The sequence below is a fragment of the Paroedura picta genome, chromosome 4, assembly GCF_049243985.1.
Source record: "Paroedura picta isolate Pp20150507F chromosome 4, Ppicta_v3.0, whole genome shotgun sequence".
Classification (NCBI taxonomy): domain Eukaryota; kingdom Metazoa; phylum Chordata; class Lepidosauria; order Squamata; family Gekkonidae; genus Paroedura; species Paroedura picta.
The window spans coordinates 96,523,439-96,545,166 of NC_135372.1; the positions used below are offsets into that span (position 1 = coordinate 96,523,439).

General features: G+C 43.1%; 1 protein-coding gene across 2 annotated transcripts in view; it reads right to left on the reverse strand.

Moving 5' to 3' along the window:
• Positions 1 to 20,980, reverse strand: part of SPDEF (SAM pointed domain containing ETS transcription factor) — a 33,513-nt gene extending 12,533 nt beyond the window's left edge. Inside the window, exon 1 of one of the 2 annotated variants that reach the window (XM_077334434.1) lies at positions 20,593 to 20,980. Coding sequence is in view for 1 of the 2 variants with exons in the window: in XM_077334433.1 (XP_077190548.1) it covers positions 19,143 to 19,164 (22 nt within the window). In the remaining variant the exon portion in view is untranslated. Of the gene's footprint in view, positions 1 to 19,142; positions 19,472 to 20,592 lie in introns of those variants that run through there. The other variant, XM_077334433.1, reaches the window with a different exon arrangement.
• Positions 20,981 to 21,728: the final 748 nt, after the last annotated feature.

Consider the following 21,728-nt stretch of genomic DNA (forward strand, 5'->3'; position numbering starts at 1 on the left):
TCCTGTTTAAAACCCCTCTAATAATGGAGTCCTAAGCAAATTGCCTTCATGGACTTGGAACAGTATAGCTCTGGTTAAAATTGCACTACAAGTCTCTCGTGGCTTCAAAATCACTTACTAGTCCCATTATTTGGGGTCACAATTTCCTGATGAATCTGCCATGATTCACAGGTTCTGATCTTCAGCATAGTATCAGAAGAATCTTTGCCCTTACTGAAGAACAACAGGGAACAAACCTGTAGAGTCTGCCTGAGCCTTTCTGACCAAATAAATGTGCCCTTTATATGGAACTTTGTTTACCAAAATGTTCTTTATAGTACGTTGGTAACTTTGTTCATTTCCTTGTGCCAATAAAATAAAATAAAATAAATTGCTTGCTGCTGTTCCCCCTAAGGGCTAGAACCAGATTTATTCCCCACCATGAATGATATATGGTAAATAATAGGTAATTAAGTGTCACTAATTGCTGCAAGTCAGTACCTCCTTCTCCATGACTGGCCAAAGAAAGACAACTGAAAGATTTGCATCATATAATTCGAGTTCTTAAAAGTACATCAGGAACACTCATTCCTTTTCTTACCACACAGGGTACTTTGCTCTTACAATTTGCTCTTACAAAGGTTTCTTAATTACTTCTGTAAGTGTAATTAAATCACATTTAAAAATCATGCAGCATAACTCTGCTCTGAGCAGGCTGTAAAAATAAAGCTATTATTATTATTATTGAAGTCAAAATGTAGCTCTTCGACTGTTTATGCACTGGGAACTTCACTGCCCCGGCTCCTGTGCAGGAGCACAAATTGGGGGCGGATGAGGGGCACCGGGCCAAATGCTCCCCCATATGGGTGCAGGAAGAGGTGGGGCAACCTGCCATGACTAAATCTCCAGCCTGCATCCCGGCATGAAACCTCCAGTGCGTAAACGGTCTTGGTATTGCAGATTTAGAAAACGAGGAACAAAATGGATTTATCTGACAGAGCCCAAACATCTACACCAGAGTTTTGAGGCTATAGAAAAGATTCCAAACTCTAGTCATTCGCTCTGACAGTTATGGCAGTGCAATTGCTTTCTTAGCAACAAGGACAATGTAACCTGTGCAAAGCAAGTGTTCAGTTATTTCTTTGCACAGGTAGAACAAGCTGATTTTAAGACAGACCTGCTGACTCAGTGTAATTCTTAAGAGCCCAGTATTTCAAACAGAGCACCCACTAAAAAAGAACAGATGTTTGAGGGCTGTTCAACTCAATAGCACCCATTAAGACTGGAGGCTGTGATCTTTGGAGTGGTTACAATGAAAGTACAAACTAAGGACAATATACAGTGACTTCTAGTCCACAGAGAACAGTGTCTCTGATGTCACAAACAAGGCTCTGATACTTCAAACTTCTACTGTGGCCAGTTCAAATCATTATCTTTTCCTTCAGGATGGCATCAGAGAGGACTGGAACCAGTCTGAAAACAGTGACATCTCTGCTGTTTATATGAAAGGACCTGGCTATACAAGTGTTCAAATTCATGGATGAATCAATTGAGTAATTGGGGGTGGAATAGGGGTGGGCAACAGTGATCTATATGTTTAAAAGCTGGTGGGAAAGCATGGGTTCACATTTACAGAGCAATCCTAAACAGAATTAACCCTGCTAAGTCTTAAGATGGCACTATTAGTCTAACACAGTGGTCCCCAACATTTTTATCACCGGGGACCGGTCAATGCTTGACAATTTTACTGAGGCCTGGGGGGGGTAGTCTTTTACCGAGGGATGTCGCCGCCTGAGCCCCTGCCCCACATGCTTTCCCACCGGCGCCCCTGACTTCCCACCACCCGCTGGGAGGTGCTGCCAGCAGCAGCTGCGCAGTCCCACGCCAAGGAGGAGTCCCAGCCATGGCGGCCGCTGGAGAGCACCAAAGGTGAGCCACCGGCAGAATGGCAGGGCAGCCTCTGAGGCAGCAGCCAGGGAGGAGGACGAGGAGGAGCCGCAGCCTGGTACCTACTGATCCACGTACCGGTCCCTGAACCGGGGGTTGGTGTCCACTGGTCTAACATATACAGTTAGAAAGAAGAAGAGTTGGGTTTTATACACCACTTTCCTCTGCCAGAAGGAGAAAGCCCTGATACTACTGCTCTGTGAGAACAGCACTATCAGTGCTGTGATGAGCCCAAGGTCACCCAGCTGGCTGCATGTGGAGCAGCAAGGAATAAAACCCAGCTTACCAGATAAAAATGTAAAAGCTTTCATCCAAAGTCTTACAAAGCACTGACATATTTTAGTATCCATGACCAAACTCATGATTGTTGGAAGATGCAAGATCTGCATTGTGCATGTTTCAGAAACATATTAAGAATGCTCTGCCAAGGACATTAGAAGAGATATGTATTTAGCATAGTTAGAATAGGAACCTCCTGATATCTTTCAAATTACAGTGTCCTTATTGGCTAACTTGGAGACGTCCTACTCCTTTGAGTATACTTCTTCCCCGTTTGCCTGCAGAACAGACTGAATGAACAGAACAACTAGAAAGGACTCGCTCTCTCCTCTTTCTATACAAAGCTGTTTCTCTTCAAAATAAAATTATTTTATTCTTTGAACAATCTGGTGCTTTGCTCCTTTGCATGTGTAAACTCTGCCAACAATGATAAATGACCAAAGATAAGATATAATTGTTGATTGATTTGATATGTAATTCTAGAATAGCCATGGAACAAAGAATAATTAACTCCAATAGCTGCAAATAAACCTGCAACAGCAAATTTTGATATCAAACCGCAGCAGGAACCTGCCTGGAAGTAGATTGTGTGCAAGCCATGAATACTGACATATGCACTGCAATGGGCCCAGGAAGATGTTCCATGAAATAAGGTTTCCTCATAACCTTTTGTTTGTAAGAAGACCACGCACATATACATGTATATCAGTCTTTGTATCATGCCGGTATGGTAGACAAATAACAATGCAATCCTAAAAATGACCTGAGTAGACTTGTTTAGGATGGCTCTCTAAACAATCTAATTAATCCAGGTTAGCATACCCATGAACTTCAATTAAAATAGTTAATTGCAATCTGAAGAAGCTTGTTATTTGGAAAAATAAACTGCAGAGTAATGGAACTTCAGAATCAAGTCCATTGACTTCAGAAGCCATGAGCCTCTCCGTTTGTTACTCAGTAACTGTTATACTAGATGAATGGCTTCCTCATAGGGTTCAAGAACCCTTCCTCAGAAGATTACTAAGGGTTCCTTGCTGAGGAGATGATAGCAATAACAGACGTTTCCTTGAATGATAACTTATCCATAGCTAAATGCTCTTCTTAGGTAATGTACAGCTGAAGAAAAGGGTTGGGTAAGTCCAAGGCACCATCAGATCAGAGTAAAAGAGCTAGCCAGTAGCCTACATTAATTAAGTGCATGCTCTTGTGAGGAAAGTATAGAATTTACCTTTTCTTCCCACCCCCAATCTGTAGCATTGCCTGCCTATATTCTAGTGTAGAAGCAAGAGAATATAGTCCCAGAAAGAACAGGATAGCAAGCTATTATTTTGTATACAGAATCCAGCCAAAGTCCTTCCTGACCATGTTACAAGTAAGATTGCCAGCACTGAGTTGAGAAAGATCTGGAGATTTGGGGTGTGAAGCCTGAGGAGGGCAGGATTTGGAGAGGGAAAGACCTCAGCAGTATACAATGTCACAGAGTCCATCCTCCAAAGCAGTCATTTAATCCAAGGGAACTGATCTCTTTTGTCTGGAGATCAGTTGTAATGGCAGAAGATCTCCAGGAGGCTGGCAACCCTAGATATGGGCCTTGCAGTTCTGAGAATGGTGAAGGACAGGGAGAGGCAGTTGCATTGCTGTTGACATAAGCTCTCCTCCCACAAATACCTGTCATTTTGATGGCCAGCAATGTGATGGCTATTACAACAATTTATGAAAGCCGATCTATATCAGTGCAAACCTCCTTGGTGGCAAGATCCACCATGCTCTCCTTCTGACTGCTAAATGTCCTTCTCATTTATGTAATAGCTGAGTGACTTCTCATACTCCCCCTTATCTCTGATGTAGCTATGAAGACAGCTAGCTATGAAAATAAGGTCATTTTCGTTTAATATCACAATTTTCTTTAATTCCCCCCCCCAATTCCATACTAAATAATGGGGCATCTATAATGCATTTTAAAAATGCACTAATGTTCACAAGGTCATCCCAGTGCTCAGGAACTCTGTGGCATGCCCTTGAGGTTTCCTTGGCAGAAAAGGAAGACATTTCGAAAACCTTGAGTTAAACCTCAAGCCACTTTTCCCTGTAAAGCTTAAAGCAATATGTACTTCAGTATGTACTTTAATATGTACTTCAATATGTACTGAGTATGTACTTCAGTACATATTGCCTGCAACACAACCGTAAAACAGCATGTTGGTTACGAATTCAGTTCTGTGTCTGTATCTCTCCAAAATTAAGGATGTTCACACACAGCACAAAGTGGAAAGAAAATCTCAGATATGCAAAAGCCAGGCATTTAGTTTAGATTGACCTGAACCAACCACTTCCCATTGGCCTCCCTCCTATGGTAACCACTGCTGATCCATCTAACCCACAAGGTCATCAGTATGCGTTGATTTAATGTTCTCTCATTGTTCTATCATTCAACTATGTTGTCTACTGTTACCACTGTATTATTATTGTTATAAATATTGAGTTATCTGTATCGTTCCTGCTGTATGCAAATTGCCCTGAGCCTTCAGGGAGGGTAGTATATAAACATAGTAAATAAATAAAAATAAGTTATACATAAAACTAATCTCACATATAAAAATGCAATAACGACCATCAGCAAAGAAATGGATTTTGGAAAAGGATTGCAGTAATGGCTCAGCCAACAGCTTCTTATACAAGACATCCTAAAACAAATTGTTAGAGTGAAAGACATCGAATCAAAGTCTCACCTACTGTTCTGTATAAAAATACTATAGGCAGAAGTCTCTAGAAGAGCCTGTATACTAGACTAAGTGAATTGTCTGATCCAAGGGAGGTATTTCTGCAGAGTTTACCCAAACAGATCTTCAACCCAGGTGAAAGCACCATCTTACATTTTGTGGGTTTGCAATTCTAAAGTCTTTGGACTGATTATACGAGTTGCACATGGGAGATGGCTGATATGTGGATATGTGGATTTTGAAATACAGTGTTGCATATAATTCAATTATTCTGCAAAAGCTATTTGTCTTTTCCATTGAGAAGTCTATGAAGACAGGCTCTTTCCACATCCAGGGACAATGCCAGCTGTTCAGAAAACTCTGTTGTTTTTGTAATGCTTCAGATACTAGAAAACCCCCATGGGGAGCTTCTGCCTCTGGGTTTCCCAGAGAGATGCTGCCCAGCTCCAAACCTCTAGTTTATTTGTTCTGGATTAAATTAAGACTTTAACAAACCAAGCCTAAATCCAGCCCCCTTGCGGCTTCCAGCACAAAAGGGAATCTGGTAACAGCTTGCAAGGCCTGAGTCCGAGTCCTGAGAAAACTCTTTGCCAAATTATGACGGTGGGGAGTTACTTGGAAGTAGGATTAGGCCTTATTCCTCTCCTGACCACAAGCAAAGAAGATAATACACACAACAAAATGCCTGGTATTTGGGGGCCTTGTGTAAACAGCACTGCAACTGCCTCTCCCTATCATCCACCATGCTCAACATTGCAAGGCCCTTCTGTATCCTGGGTGGAAAAAAAATGACAACACTCAAAATCAGCACATCAAAATCACAAGGCATGCACACTGATACCGGCCAGAAGTTAAAAACATTCTAGGAGTTTAAATAGTTTTGGATGACGTGCATCAACTGCTGAATTCTACACTCATCTGCATCGCTTCATGCATAAATTACTCTGCATACTTAATGTCAGGCATTTTTGTCACTGCATTACAATAACTGCGACAGGGAAATGTGTTAATCCAACCCCAACCTCCCCCTGCTAAACCATTATGAGAACAGGGAGGAAATGGTTTCAGAGAGTGCCAGATTACTGAGACCTCTGTTATGAAGATAAAAGATAAACCATAGCTCTCTAGAGTGGTGCTGGGCAACATGTACCAAAAACCCCAGGGGCAGACCCCCTCCCCCACCACTGTGGGAGCAGAAGGTTGTGATTCTTTGAGAGCAAGAAGGCATGCTGGCTTGGAGGCAGAATGATACTGGGACAGCGCCTCCTAACTGCTCCTCTCCTCCTTCAGACAGCAGCATGTGGCAGCACACATATTGTTGTGTTCCCTAAAATGGCACTGTGGAATATCCTGAACATGGTTTATGGGTCTCTTGCCAGACAAATTGGCCACAACAGCTCAAAAACAGCATAAATGATTTCTGCTAAGCTGCCTCTTGAGGCACTGTTGACACGAGGAGGCCTATTGTAGGGGAAAATAAATAAATATTGCAGGGAAAAATAAATATCACTTATTACATTCTTGGTATCCACTTGCAATTGAAATCAGAACAACTGCATGAGCTACAAGAACAGCAGAGATGTTACTGAAGAGACGTGAAGGGATGCTATTGATCTCAGCGACCAAAGAGTAATGGTAGAAGGAAGGTCACGATAGAATAATTTTAGTTTGGGGACATAGCTCACGGGTAGACTACCTGCTTGTTTGTAGAAAGGTCTGTTTGGTCCCTGGTGTCTCCAGTCAAAAGACCTTGGACAGGTTCCAATAGGGTGGCTTCTGGCACCCTGGCACATTACCAACTGGCACCTCTGTCCTGGTCCTGCTGGTCCTCCTAAGCCAGTGGCCTTGGCTCCTCATGCTCTTCCTCTGAGGACTAGTCATTGAGCTTGTCAGAGAGCACCATGGCACTTTCGGTATGAGAGCTACCACAGTCACAAGTGACAATGCTGAGCTTGACGGAGCAGTAGCCTCTGTATGAGGCAGCTGTATAAATTAAGATGCCTGAAATTATAATCCCTGCCCTTTCATTTCCTACTAACAGCACTCCATTTTGAGAAACCAACTGCCTGTGATCTGGGAAAGAGAATATGGCCAGGAGCAGAAGTTCTCATCTGTGGGAGAGACAAGCCTGAGTAATCTTTTGACAAAATGTGCTGTACTCCTAGGGTGGGGACCTTTGTTTGGTTTTCTCTGGCTTTGGCACACAGGGTGCTTGCGGCCTTTATGGGATAGGTGGGGAACTGTTTACTTGGGGAAGCTGCTGCAAACGAGGAGTAGAATCACTGCAACAACAAGACATGGAGAAAGCAGTTGTCCAGAGCAGGGGGAAGAAAACTCAAACTCCCTTTTCTATCTACTCACTTATTTAGGATGTCAAGCCTCATATCTGGAAAGTCACACTGAAACTATATTCTTCCTTCTGCTTTTAAGGATGGCTCAGGATTCACAACATTAAAAAGACCATTTACTGGCTGCTCACAGTGTCCAACAAGGCCCCTAGAATGCCTACAACAGGGCACAGAGCCCCAAAACTCTCCTTTTGTTGTTCCTCAGCTGGCAATTGCTAGTATACTATAAGGAGACGATATATCTCTGCATTTAGCTGTCATTGATAGGTCTATCCTCCATGGATTTGTTTAATTGTGCATTTTCATCTTTTTCACCTAAACCCTTTTCTATTTTCTTACAACCCATCTTTGCTGGTACCCCCAAAGTACCATTTTCAACCACTAGTTTCCTTTTCAAATATCTGTCCTCTGCAAATGTTTTCTCTCTACCATCTCTTGCTTTTATACACTTGGGGCCAGGGACACAGAATCTCCATGATAATATGGATCCTATTACTAGAAATGGTTTGGGGAGGAACAAGGGGCCGCTTGTTTTTGAGGCATCCACTCTCCAAGTGTGCTGCAGGGAGCATGGAAATCGTTATTTCTTCTCCTCGGTGCTCTTATTAATTTTTCAAAAGCCAGCAGCTTGCAGAGGCAGTTGAATTGCTCAAGGCTTAAGCAAACAGTTGTTAATCATGGCCCAGGTGTGGCTTTTCTGCTTCCTCATTGTCAGCCCCAGCACCTTGGAGAGGGCTTGAGACTCAAGCCAAAGGCCATTTTTGATCCCCACTTGTGTATCAAAAGAACATACTGTCATGCTGTGGAAGCTATGGGTAACATTAAAGAAATCATGGCAAAGCCAGGACTGACCTGGCACATACCCATCTCTAGCAACACACTGAAGCTACGTTCTATAAAAGAAGAAGAAGAGCTGGCTCTTATATGCAGCTTTTCTCTACCAGAAGGAGTCTCAAAGTGGCTTACATTCGCCTTCCCTTTCTTCTCCCCACAACAGACACCCTGTGAGGTAGGTGAGGCTGAGAGAGCCCTGATATTACTGCTCAGTCAGAACAGATTTATCAAGGCTGTGGTGCGCCCAAGGTCACCCAGCTGGCTGCATGTAGTGTAGCAAGGAATCAAACCTGGCTCACCAGATTAGAAGTCAGTGTTCCTAACCACAACACCAAGTTGGCTCCAAAGAGATATCACTATGATCCAGCTGTGGAAGTTGGTTTGAGATACAGAATTCTTTATCCTGGGAATCTCAGATGTTATTTTTGTTAGATATATCAGTTTCCTTTCTTCCATTTTACCTACCCAACATCTGTGTGTGGTAGGTTAGCCAGAAAAAGAGAAAGAGAAGAAATATTGATATTATTTTATGATTATTTTATTATAATACATAAAATCTGAATATCAGTTCTGTTTGTGCAGATTAACAGTCCCTCTCTCTAGGAATTAACAGAACAACATTCAGTTGCCTACTCTCACTCTCTCTCACTCAATGTACAGGCACTCTGATGCAACTTCAAAACTGGTCATTACCAAACATCTCATTTATACAGATTATTTGGATTAGATCCTAATAAAAATTAAGCAACTAGCATTTAGCATTAGACCATACTGCTGACTTGAATGTCAAGAAACACAATAAGATCAAGTTGTTGTTGTTGTTAGGTGCGAAGTCGTGTCCGACCCATCGCAACCCCATGGACAATGATCCTCCAGGCCTTCCTATCTTCTACCATTCCCCGGAGTCCATTTAAGTTCATGCCCACTGCTTCAGTGACTCCATCCAGAGACCTCATTCTCTGTCTTCCCCTTCTTTTTTTGCCCACAATCGCTCCCAGCACTAGACTCTACCTTCTCATGAGGTGGCCAAAGTATGTGAGTTTCATCTTCAGGATCTGGCCTTCTAAGGAGCAGTCAGGGCTGATCTCCTCTAGGACTGACCGGTTTGTTCGCCTTGCAGTCCAAGGGACTCGCAAGAGTCTTCTCCAGCACCAGAGTTCAAAAGCCTCAATTCTTTGACTCTCGGCCTTCCTTATGGTCCAACTTTCACAGCCATACATTGCAACTGGGAATACCATAGGCTTGACTAAACGTACTTTTGTTGGCAGGGTAATGTCTCTGCTTTTTAGGATGCTGTCTAGATTTGCCATAGCTTTCCTCCCCAGGAGCAAGCATCTTTTAATTTCTTTGCTGCAGTCCCCATCTGCAGTGATCTTGGAGCCCAGGAAAATAAAATCTGTCACTATCTCCATTTCTTCCCCATCTATTTGCCAGGAATTGAGAGGGCCGGATGCCATGATCTTTGTTTTCAAGTAGGGGATTTTATTATCAAATTACTCCTTCCTGCTAATATAAAGGGCAATGAAGGAAATAAATAAATAAATAAATAATTTTGCATAGGTTGCTGAGCATTTATCAAATGGAGCATATGCAATTGGAACTAATACCTATTTCAGACAGCTCCAACATATTCTTTTTGCAGACCACCATGACCAAATCAGGGGCTAAGAAGACTGGTGTGGTAGTCTTACAAGCGTGGGCATCTAACCCTTTCTCCCACCTAACTCTGCAGGGACAAATTTCAGCCAGTGTGGTATAGCATCAGAGATTCAGAAGAGGATCTGGGGAATCTCCACACATCAGTTATGATAATCACTAGGTGACTTTGGGTCAGTGATATCCTCTCAGCCTAGCCTTGCTCATTGGATTATTGTGAAGACAGGAAAGAGGAAAAGGGAAGGATCATGTCCACTGCCCTGAAGGAAAGGTGATGGGGTAGAGGGGGCAAAGAGTATGATGCACGTGTTACACTGAAAGGGAAAGAAAGAAAAGAAAAAGGGAAATGCAAGTGAACTGCCTTGATTGCATGGTGTAATTTGTCAACCCAGTCACCAAGACAGCAGAGTGTGGCAGCAAGGTGAAGGGCATGCACAGGGGCGTGACAAAGGCAGGAGACGGATACAGTACAGAGGCAGAAAGGGGGTTTTCCACTGCTGGTGAAACTGGCCAACTAATAAAGGAATTGTGGTAGAAGGAGTTCCTGAAATGTCCAAGCCAAACTGCTAAATTACAGTCCTCTCCACAGCATTTGACAGCAATTCTTTGAGCATTTCCCCTTACTGCAGGGAGATTGTACATGGAGGAATGCCATGAACAAGTCTATACTCATATGCATGATGTGTGTGAGTGTGCAGACACAGCAGGTGTTCCTAAGAATGTGGTGTAAATATTGAGGAAAACATGTCAAAGAGGTTTTAAATTTTAATAGAATTTATCATAGCAACTAAGCTGAGCACTTTGTGGCAGGGACATTTATTCCATGGACTTCAGAAGGAGGGAAAATACATTGGGTTGGATCTCTTCCCCCTCCCCACCCAAGCAGTGGTGCTTTCCTCTGGTGCAAGTGGCTATACCCTCCTGAGAGACTCTTTAGCATCAGAGGAAGGCTCCTTGAGTTGGAGGAAATGTGCCACTGCTAGTGGAGTTGATGTGCAGGATCTGACCTGTTGTGACTGTACATCTACTCAATTTCTAGTATCCCTTGCATGAGAATCTTTGCTCTTTAATACCTACTGGCTCTAAAGATGCAAAGCCCCCAGCACATCCTTATCACAATGGCTCTATGCAGCAATACCTTTATTGTTCCATACCATATTTCCACAACCAATTTCTCCAGTAGCAAAACTCAGGCCATGGGGCATTTTGGAGGCTTTGATAAATGACTGTTCCACAGATGGAGTCTGTTCCACAAGTGGCGATAAGGCTGGTATGAGGTAACTGATTTGTGATGCCTGCCTTACCAACATTGACTAATTTCAGCTCACTTTTGCCTTTTGATGATTTAGTACTCATCTTCATGCTTTTTCTGGAATGGGTAAACTTACTCCACGGAAACTGAAGTTCAGAGATGGAGGTGAGGACATTTAATATATGAAGAATTTGGACATTCCTATTCATACATTGTCCCACCTCCATGCAAAGCAGGAATTTTAGATGGCATTGAAAACATCCAGGGTCAAAGACTATGAAGGAGGTGGGATCATCTATAGTCAGCAACCATTTTATTTTCTGGATGGATGAATGCATGAGCATAAAGGCACAGACTCACCTTTTATTTCGTTTTTAAGGAGGCTCTGAAGAGAAGTGGGATAGAGATTGGAAAGTGGGGCAATGTGTCTTCTGTCAAGATTACTTCTACAGATTTATGTCTCTTTAACAAGGTAGAAACATTTATATTCACTAACAGAAAACATCAAGAGCAAAAAGCCAATTGATGGTACAATGCTATTCATGTCAACTTTCATGGCCAGCAATGAAAAACTGTCTAGATTTACCCTTAAAATGCAATCCAGAGAAATATTCTGCTATCTCTTTTCACTTACATGATCTAAGATCCTATTCAGTCAAGCCAAAATGAATCAGAGCCATAATTACTTCAAACGTGACCTGGCTGCAGATCAAAGTAGAAGGTAACCTGACTGGGGTTCCCTTCCTGTTTATCATTTAAGACCAGTTCCATAGGATTTTCTCAAATGATAAAGAAGAAGGGAACCACAATCAGTGGTGCAAGATTGGAAGACATGGAGACAGCTTAGCCATAAGATCACCAAGAGTCTGCCACAACTGAATGGCTATCCTCCTCCTCATCATCATCCCCCTCCTCTTTATACTTTTGTTTGTTCATTTAAACATCAATGAGTCTCCTTCCCTAAATGCCAGGCAATTCATGTATAATCGAATCTATTTGAAATATAAAATCATATCCTTATCCATTGTTGTTCCTCTATATATTTGTGAAACAGCCTGAGGGATGGGACGTGTCTGGCTGTCCAAGTTAGAATAGGACCAATCAGGGTACAGCCAGCTTTGCCCTGATTGGTCCTACCCCTGCAGCTCCTGCCCTCCATCCCTGGACTCTAGCCTCTTTGTTCTCATGCGTTCAGACGCCTCAGTGCCTAGAGCCAGCAACAGGTGAGGGCCCTGGGCAAAGGTGAGGGCCCTGGTGGAGGGCTTGCTAACAAGGGGCATTTGGGAGCTCTTAGCAAAGCATTCTGCTTTGCTAAGCAGGGCCTGCTGACGAGGGCCTCCTGGCCTGCTGACTGCCTGCTGAGGAGCTCTGTCCAGGCCATGCTAATGAGCTGCCCAGCCCCCGCCCGCTCCACTTGATCTGGCTGCGAGCTGCGGCCCAAAGCCACCTTAAGCTGCCTGGCCAGGGGCCATGGGAGGAGAGCCTTTCAAGGCCGGTTCTTAGGGACAGACTTTGAAGCTAGTACATAAATAAAAGTCACAAGAGTAGTGCCTATTACATCAGAATCTCATTGGAGAAATGCTTTCCTGAACTTTGCCCCTTTCAAAAAGCTGTGAGATAAGAGCAGTGACAGTCTTCTCTCTCAAGGGCCTTTCCACAGACTCAAGGGTATTACAGTAAAGGTCCTACTTCTTATGGCCATTGTCATTTAAAATTGCAGAAGATCAGTCCTACAGAATTAAGACATTCATATAGGAAGAGGTGTGTAGGCCACAGGCCATAAAGAATTTCAGCAGTAAGAATCAGCACCTTCAGTTGTGCTGGGAAGGCACAGCCAGCCAGTTCGAATGAAACAGGACTGCTTGGATATGTTCTTGTTTCTCTAAAGGCTTCAGGAGGCAAGCAGAACCACTCTGCACCTGTCGTAGTTTCCAAGTTGCAAAGTGCTTGGCAGTAGTCAGTAGATAAGTATAGCAAAGTCCCTTCCCACTCCAGAAAGAGTCAGACCGACAGCAGATACTAAGTTTTTCCAGCTTCCTAAACTGTGGAACATGTTGAAGTTGGTACCCTGCCCATTGCAGTTTGTTCAAGATCCTTTAGTGCACTAGAATTTCCCAACCAGAATCTTCTCTCTTCAGCTTGTCTGGAATTCTTATGGAGCTTTACAGTGAATACCTATTTGTCATGATGCATGCATTTTCAAATGCCATCCTAAAGCCTAGCTTTGGCTCTTTGTAAACTTTGCTAGTGACATAAATAGAGTCCAGATCAGCAGCACTGAAAGCAAAGAATAAAGCTTGCTCCAAACAATGAATCAATTTAATAAACTTAATTCCATAGGCAAATAGCTTGTCTAAGGATGGATTGCATGGTGGATACCTCTGAGTAAACGTATGCAAACAGATAGCAGTGTTTAAAGCAAATGAGAGGGAAGTTCAAGAAATACCTGGGTTTGCATTCTGCTAGTAACATGAAATCAAATGAGGTCTTAGGGAATCTTATGTTCTGTACTTTTAACCTGATAGAGTTTTGTGAGTCGTCAAAGTTGGATTACAAGTTTGTCAGTGAAATCCTAAATAAAGTTACACCTAAATCCACTGAAGACAATGGCCTTAGAAGGTTCTACTCTGTTTAGCATTGCATTGTGTAGGGTCTTTCTAACGTCGAATAATGGAGACAAGATTTACAGTACTACCCTGTGCATGTTTTTACAGAAGTACTCCTACTAAACCCGGAGATGTTTAATGAGAGTCAGTTTGGTGTAGTCTTTAAGAGCAATGGTCTCTGATCTGGAGAACTGGGTTTAATTCTTCATTCTTCCACATGCAGGGTGACCTTGGGCCAGTCAGTTCTCTCAGAGCTCACTCAACCTCACCTACCTCACAGGGTGGTCGATTGTGGGTAGAGGAAAGGAAGGTGATTGTAAACCACATTGAGACTCCTTCAGGTAGTAAAAAGCAGGGTACAACCCCCCCTCCCAGCTTTTCCTTTTACTCCCAGAAAAGTGCACCAGAACTGCATATTTATTTCTATTCAAATTACCTCAGTTTAACTATATATTTCAGCTATAGGATCTGGATATAAGAGCAAAGTTGTGGCTGCCACACCTTGTGGAATCAGGAATTCAGTTTGGCCTCATGTACATTTAAGAAAAATGACACATGTGGATGTCTGAATCCAGGCATGAATCTGGGATTATAGTTTTGGCCTCTCTTATGGAGTAGATCAGTGGTCCCCAACCTTTTTATCACCAGAGACTGGTCAATGCTGGACAATTTTACTGAGGCCTGGGGGTAGTCTTTTGCCGAAGGACATCACTGCCGCCTGAGTCCCTGCTCCGCTTGCTTTCCCACTGGCGCCCCTGACTTCCCGCCGCCCGCTGGGAAGTAGCTGTGCAGTGCCATGCCGAGGGGGAGCCCCAGCCACGATGGCCGCCGGAGAGCACCAAAGGTGAGCCAGTGGCAGAGTGGCAGGGCAGCCCCTGAGGTTGCAGCCAGGGAGGAGGACAAGGAGAAGCTGCGGCCTGGTACCAACTGATCCACGGACCGGTCCCGGTCCCCAGACCGGAGGTTGGGGACCACTGGAGTAGATTGCTTGTCTGTATAGAGAAGAAGAGCCTTCTTCTCAGTCAACAGATCTTCACACGTGACATTTAACTTACAATAAACAAAAGCTTATATGTTCACATAGAGCAGTGGTCCCCAACCTTTCTGAGGCTGGGGACCGGCAGGGCATTGGGCTGCGCCTGTGCGGACCACGGCCGCGCATCAGGCTGCGCCCGCGGGCCATGACCGCGCATCGGGCCGCGCCCGCGCATCGAATGCGCGATGCGCGGCCTGGCCCTGATTCCCTCTCCCCGCCCTCCCACAGTAAGAAGCTTCCAGGGCCGCAAGCTTGTGGCCTGGGAAGTTTTTTTACTGCGGGGGGGCGGGGAGAGGGAGCTGCGGCCCGGCACCGGGCCGTAGCCTGCAGGTTGGGGACCACTGACATAGAGTGCACATCCCAGTTTTCACAAGCAAGGTTTACAGTGATGACCTAGGCCTTCTCCCACACACATTCGGAGGTTATTTATCTGGGGAGAAAACAACAGGTCTCTCAGTTATCAAAACTGCCCTCAAAAATTAACTACATTTTACTACAGTGTTTAGTTTTCCTAAGATTACATTTCATAATGTGCATAAGGTCAGACAGGACCATTGCTTTTTATGCAATCAAACATATTCTTTATTTAGATATTTATACCCATCTTCTCCCCTATATTGAATCAGACCCCTGGTTCAGTAAGTTCAGTATCATCTACTCAGACTGGCAATGGTTCTCCAAGGTCTCAGGTAGAGGTCTTTCACATCACGTACCACCTGGTCCTTTTAACTGGAGATATCAAGAACTGAACCCAGGATCTTTTGCATTCCAAGCAGATGCTGTACCACTTGAGCCAAGCAAAAATGGGGTATATTCTCAAATACATGAAACTGCCCTTATACTGAATCAGTCCCTTGGTCAAAATTGTCTACCCAGACTGGCAGTGTCACTCCATGGTCTCAAGCAGAGGTCTCTCACATCACCTCTTAAATTTACTATTATTTATTGTACAGTTACTGTTTATAGCTGCTGCATTATCTATACTGTTACCTGTTTTGCTAAGTTTTCTGTAAAACTGCCCTGAGTCTCAGCTTTGTCTTAAATACTTAGAGACAAACTGTCAAAGTCCAGCAGGTTGCCTACAGAATAACTGAGGCCCTGTTTGCTTTACCAGCCAAACATCTGCTGGGGAGGAGAAGGCAATAGTGTTTTTTTTATTGGTTGCTGCCAGGCTGAACAGGAAAGATACCTTGGTGTTATTAGAACCAAATAAAGCTAAGACACTGAGCACTAGAGATAGACAACTGAGATTATCAGCATGTCTTTTTATCTTACCTGTTTCTGTTTCTGCAAGGGCATATTGATAGGGCTATACTGAGTATCTGGATTTAAGCATTGAGTATTTGGCATTAGCATTACAGGGCGGGTGCCCCTAACTCACCAGTTAGTTTAAAAGACTCATACCTAATTTTTAAGGATGGTTTTGAACCTGAATTCATGAAAAATTTAATAACAAGAAAGTTTTGAAGACAATGTTGCTATGTAGGAATGGGCACAAACCAGGAAAATGTGGTTCAATTTGTGTTTCATGGCATGCACAGTTTGCAGCCATGAACTGTCATTAACTTTTAAAAGCCAAATGAACTTGTGAGGTTTGTGAGGTTAATGGCTTGGTAGAATGCCCCACCTAGTGTGCTAGAGACAACAAACTTGCAGAAGATCTCCAAATAACACTCTTCTATCTGCCCTCCAAGTTTGCTGAGGAATGACTTTTGGGATCCAAGTTACAGCCCCCCAAAAGATGTGCCCCCATTGTTTCCAATGGGGGGGGCAAGAAAAGCAAGGAAAATAGAAGCCCAGCAAAACAGAATTAAAGTCCCAGATAATCTCTGCAGTAGAACCTGAAGGTGCCCAGCAGTACTAATACCACTGTGGAAGTGCAAACCTAAAAGGACAAAGGTAAAACAGAGAATCTCTGAAGTATAAATTGAAGGGGGGAGCATTTTTGCAAGCCCAGAAGAACCAGTGAGTTGTACTAGCGCCCAGCAGAATCCTGCCATTGTGGCAATGCAGGACTGATGTCTAGTACAGAATCACACTCAAAGCAAGGGGGGAGTTACAAGCCCAGCACAATCCAAGCAAGGAGATGTTACAAACCCAGCATAATCCAAGCAAGGAGGATGTTGCCCAGCAAAACCACCAGTTGCAAACCCAGCAGTAGGCAATGTACTAGTGCTCAGCAGAACCCAGTGTCAATGGGCGATGCCAGCTCAATCATAATCCAAACAGTGGGGCATTTTTGCAAGCCCAACAGAAAGAGTACAATGTACAGAGTGCCCAGAAGTACCAGTGCAATCACAGAGTACCCAGCAGAACCCAGTGCCACTGGCAATGCAAGGTTGAAAGGACTGATCTCAAAGCACAGGTTCATAAATCCAGGGGGGGGTGTTTGCAAATGGGACGTGAACTCTAACAAAGCGGGAACCTCTCTTGAAACTGACATGACTAGTTTGTAACTGATAACAGTGTTTCCAAAGTTGGAGAATTCCCCACTCATTGCTTTGAGATTTGAAAAAAAATTGTTTGAGCAGAGACTATTGGTCTGGAAATGTATCCATTCAATAACAGGCACAAACTTCCACAAAGTGCTTGAAAGTTCATGGAAAATTTATGCCAGTTGACCTGCCACAAACTTCAGTTCACAAACTATGAACCAGCCATAATTCAAAATGAATTTAGTTCATGAGCAGATTCATGTTCAACCCTACTCCTGGATGGCCTTCCCACCTCCAGAATAAAATTAAAACTACTGCTTTTTTAGCACCAATGATGTGTGAAGATTTAGGCACGGCATTTTTATCCATAAAAAAACCCCTCTGATCTGTCAAATTGGTAATTTAATATCTTTTAGGCCAATGTAACCAATATACACTTGTACCAGGTTGCACACTTCCCTTTAAAACCCAAATGCCATATTAGTTAACAGTTTTGTGTTATTTATTTATTTATTTATTGGTTTCTTTAAATTCTTATTCATTCAACCAGCCCATTATATATAGCATATTTAGGATATGAGTGTATCAGTTTGTTAGCACAGTAGAGGGTGTTTGACTGATTCAGCCTCCTCAGAATATTGCAAAGGCAGGGGTACTAAAGTCTTTGAGAACTGTCCCAGGTTCTGATCCAAGCACTTTTTCAGGGCATTCGCAAGCAAGTTGCATTTGTAGTGTGGAGGCTTAAGTCAGTCTGCTTACAGAATGATTCTCAACCACTGTGGAAGAGATTTCCAATTCTTCTTGAGAAAAATCCAGCAAGGAGAAAAACTCTGAAGTTATGAAATGGGGCTGAACTAAGACAGAGTATGAGATTCATAAGTCATTCTGCTTATGAACAGACTGTTCTTATCTGGCCTGTTCCTGTCTCAACATACCATTTCTTATACACACTGCAAGCATATAATTCCTTAGGGCTACTGCTTTATAGCACCTGAGAAACTTAGGTCCAATGTTAAGGGCCATTTTAAATTAGTAGATTTTATCTGGCTCCAGATTTAGTTTCCATTTGCTCATAATTTCCAAACTAAATTTTGAAAAAGAACTCAGCATGTTTGGAGCATCAAATCAATGGATGGCATCTCAGAAATATATTTTCCCTCTGTCCCTCATTTTTTAAATCTAGGGGGCAGTGTTGTTCCCATTTTGCAGATGGGGAACAGAGAATAACAGAGCTAAATTTTCAGGAAGAAGAAAAATAATGAAGGGCTTAGATTCCAAATACTTCTTACAGGTCCACAATCTAAACTTGATGTTTTTCCTGCCCTTCATTGCAGTAAGTGGAAAAACATTCTGTCATATATCTGTCAACACTGGGCATTAATGTTGCTCTTTCTGTGCAGAGTCCCAACACTATAGATTGAATTCCTTAATAATACAATTGCCAGAGACAGGCTGCCAGTAACAAACTGCCATTCACCCTGTTATTGTTTCCAGTGCAGATGGAGCAATCCACCATACTGTGTCCACTGCAGTTTATCAGTGCTTTCTATCATATATTATCCACCTTGTGCAAAATTGTGGACAAAATCAGACTATGTTACAGAATTATGCAAGAAGATTCACCCTTACTTTTTGAAGAACTTAATGGCTCTGAACCAGTGGGGTGGGGGGTGGGGACACTTCAGTTTATTCAATTACTTATTTTCTTGTGATCTATCTATCTATCTATCTATCTATCTATCTATCTATCTATCTATCTATCTATCTATCTATCTATCTATCTATCTATCTATCTATCTATCTATCTATCTATCTATAAAATGTATCAAATATAAGGAATGCTATCCATTGAGAAGATGGATTGAGAAGATGGATTATTATAGGAACATCCTTGCACATGTTCTCATCCTTCTTTTTCCCTCTTCCTTCTTTGGCCTTTTGCTGATCACAAACTTGCACTACTCCCTCTATGAAACTGTCATCAAATAGGCAGCTCCAACAAGAATTACAAGATTACCTCTAAATATCAGGAGGAGACTGATGCATTTACCTGAATCTCGACTGCAATGCATGGATGGTGATGCCCCCTATGCCAAGCTGTCTTTGATGTTTGTCACCCTCAGCCTGCAGGTCCTCATGGCTCATGGTCAGCCTGCCTTCTTTCCACCGGCCCTCTGTTGATCCCCACTAGGATGGGAACAGTGCAGGGAGTGGTCTGAGCATTGGATGACCACAGCCCTCGGCATGGGCCAGCTGAGCAGTAGAGCTTGGTGTTCCCTAAAAATGGTGGGAAGCCCCACTATTTATAAATCTTCTTCCCTCTCCTGGGAAGTTGCTTTTCCTGCTAAGAATCCTGCCCATGAGAAATGGTTCTGAAGGGATTTGGCAGGTGAGGTGTCATTTGTGTTTCACTAACCAAGCAGAACCATACACACACAAAACATTCAGAACTAGTGCCAATTTGCCTTTCACTCAGGGCTCAGGGAGTAAAACTCAGTTCAAAAAACAACTAGTCTGCTGGGGGTGGGGGACACGAAAATACAGAATGGGCATACATAGATATTTTCTAGTCCTTGCACTCCCAGCTATACTTTGGTCATAAATAAGGTCAATGCTGTTTTGATTCAGCCCTCAGATGTGCTGATTCCGAATCCTCTACTATCCCGTGGATAGTGAAAATGCTAGTCAGTGCAACTGGTAGAGTCCACATGGCAGAACTTCCATGCAACATGATACTACATTCCACCATGGTACCACTTTCCCCCCAGTACAGCTTTTCATAGTTCTACTTTATACTAACTATTTGAGTGTAGGAAGCACCAGTGGGAAAAAGTGCCTGCTTGCCACTTAAGGACATTAATAGCAAGTGTTGCCTGAAACAGCAATAGCAGATCTACAGTCTCTGTATCAAATGCTTATCTCCTTAAAAACAATAATTCTCAATGGAGATGCATTGCTTTAAGGTGACTGAACTGTACATTTGTGCTAATACTAACAGGTATTATTTTCAAAGACACTATTATGCTGCACCAGCAAAATAACAATAATGAGAGAATCACCCATATGGAAAACTTATTCAAAAGCCTGATGGACACTTCACTAAGGGCTCCCCCCCCAGCCCGATTGCACAGGTGGAAAATTATAAGTACTCAGCCAGCTGGCATCCAGGGACAGTGAATGGACTATTCATAGAACCAGCAAGGAAAGGAAAGAAAACAGCTGGGAAAGCTTAAAAGCTACTGCCCTGCTTAGTGCTTTTTTGTTAGTTTTTTAAAGGTACCAGCAGTCATATATAAGGTTTCAATTAATGCCCCCCCCCAAAAAAACACCAGTACTCAAGACCAGTGAGTACTGCCACAAAAAACAAAACAAAAAAAAAAGCCCTGGCCTTCCTAGAACAGAACATATGCACAACATCCCTCAGAGAGATGGCACTGGATTTCAAAAAAATGGAAGAGTCTGGGTATTGAAGTGTTCTAGTTAAAAACATTTACACTTACCCTTTAGGTGTGCAGAGAAGTGTTGGTTAGCAGCAGCATCAATCCAGTGAAGTGGTTAGGAAAATGTCCCTGCCAATCTTCCACTGGCCATAAAGGGCTCAGAGAAATGAGGATGTGAACGCCCAATTGGCCGATGGAGAAAGGCAGCTGGGACTGGGGTCTATCCCTGTCTCTCAAACAAAGCACAGGATGCAAAGGGCCAGGTGATCAAAGACACACTAAACCTGTGGGTGGGGGTGCCACCAAAAGTTGTCCCATGGACTATGGGATGCATAGAGGCCACCACAGTGTTCAGAGCAGCTAGGTTCAGAGTGATGAATATGTGAAGAAATGCATTCAATGAACAGAAGTCTAACACTAGTTATGTACGGGGTAGACTTGCAGCTAACACTAGGAATGCACTGTGTTCAGTTAAAGGCTCCTTTGCCCATTATATCTAATTCCTTCCTTATTTACCTGAACAAACATGCTGTGTGCTTACCTCAGTTGGAGGTGTTTGAATAACCCAGCCTGCAGTTAACCCTTTCAGTGATAATACAAAATATAAGCCAAGCAAACAAACCCTCATGCCCCAGCAGTTTGACCTTTCTCCATACCACAGTGTACCTTTTGATCATTCCAGCTGCACCAGCATTGTCACAGAGAAAGAACTGGCTCTGGAACCTCCTCCATGTACACACACACACATACACACACGCACACACACACACACAGGCCACAAAGTAGGACCATTAGGACAATATGACTGGAACTGTGGGGCAAATCCAACCACTCCCTATTTGTTGTTGTTGGTTACTTCTAGAACCCCAGTTGCAATTCCTATAGCACTGCACATGCTTATGTGAATGTATAATATTTTAAAGAAACTCGGTGGTTAGGATAAGGAAAAGTTTGGGGACAAAGGCAGTAGGAAGAAGTGATCTGGAGAGACAGAGGTCTAGAGGGTCAGCGAGAGAAGAGTTATGTGTTATTTATTGGGGAACATATGGAAATCTGTGTCCTACTGATACAAACTACTCAGTACCACATAGGAAATTCATGTTTCATGATTCTTACAAAGGAATTTCAAAGGGAGATTAGAAAGAGTCTGCTGAATTGCAACTGATAATAATGTTCAAAATTACCCCTTGAGGTCT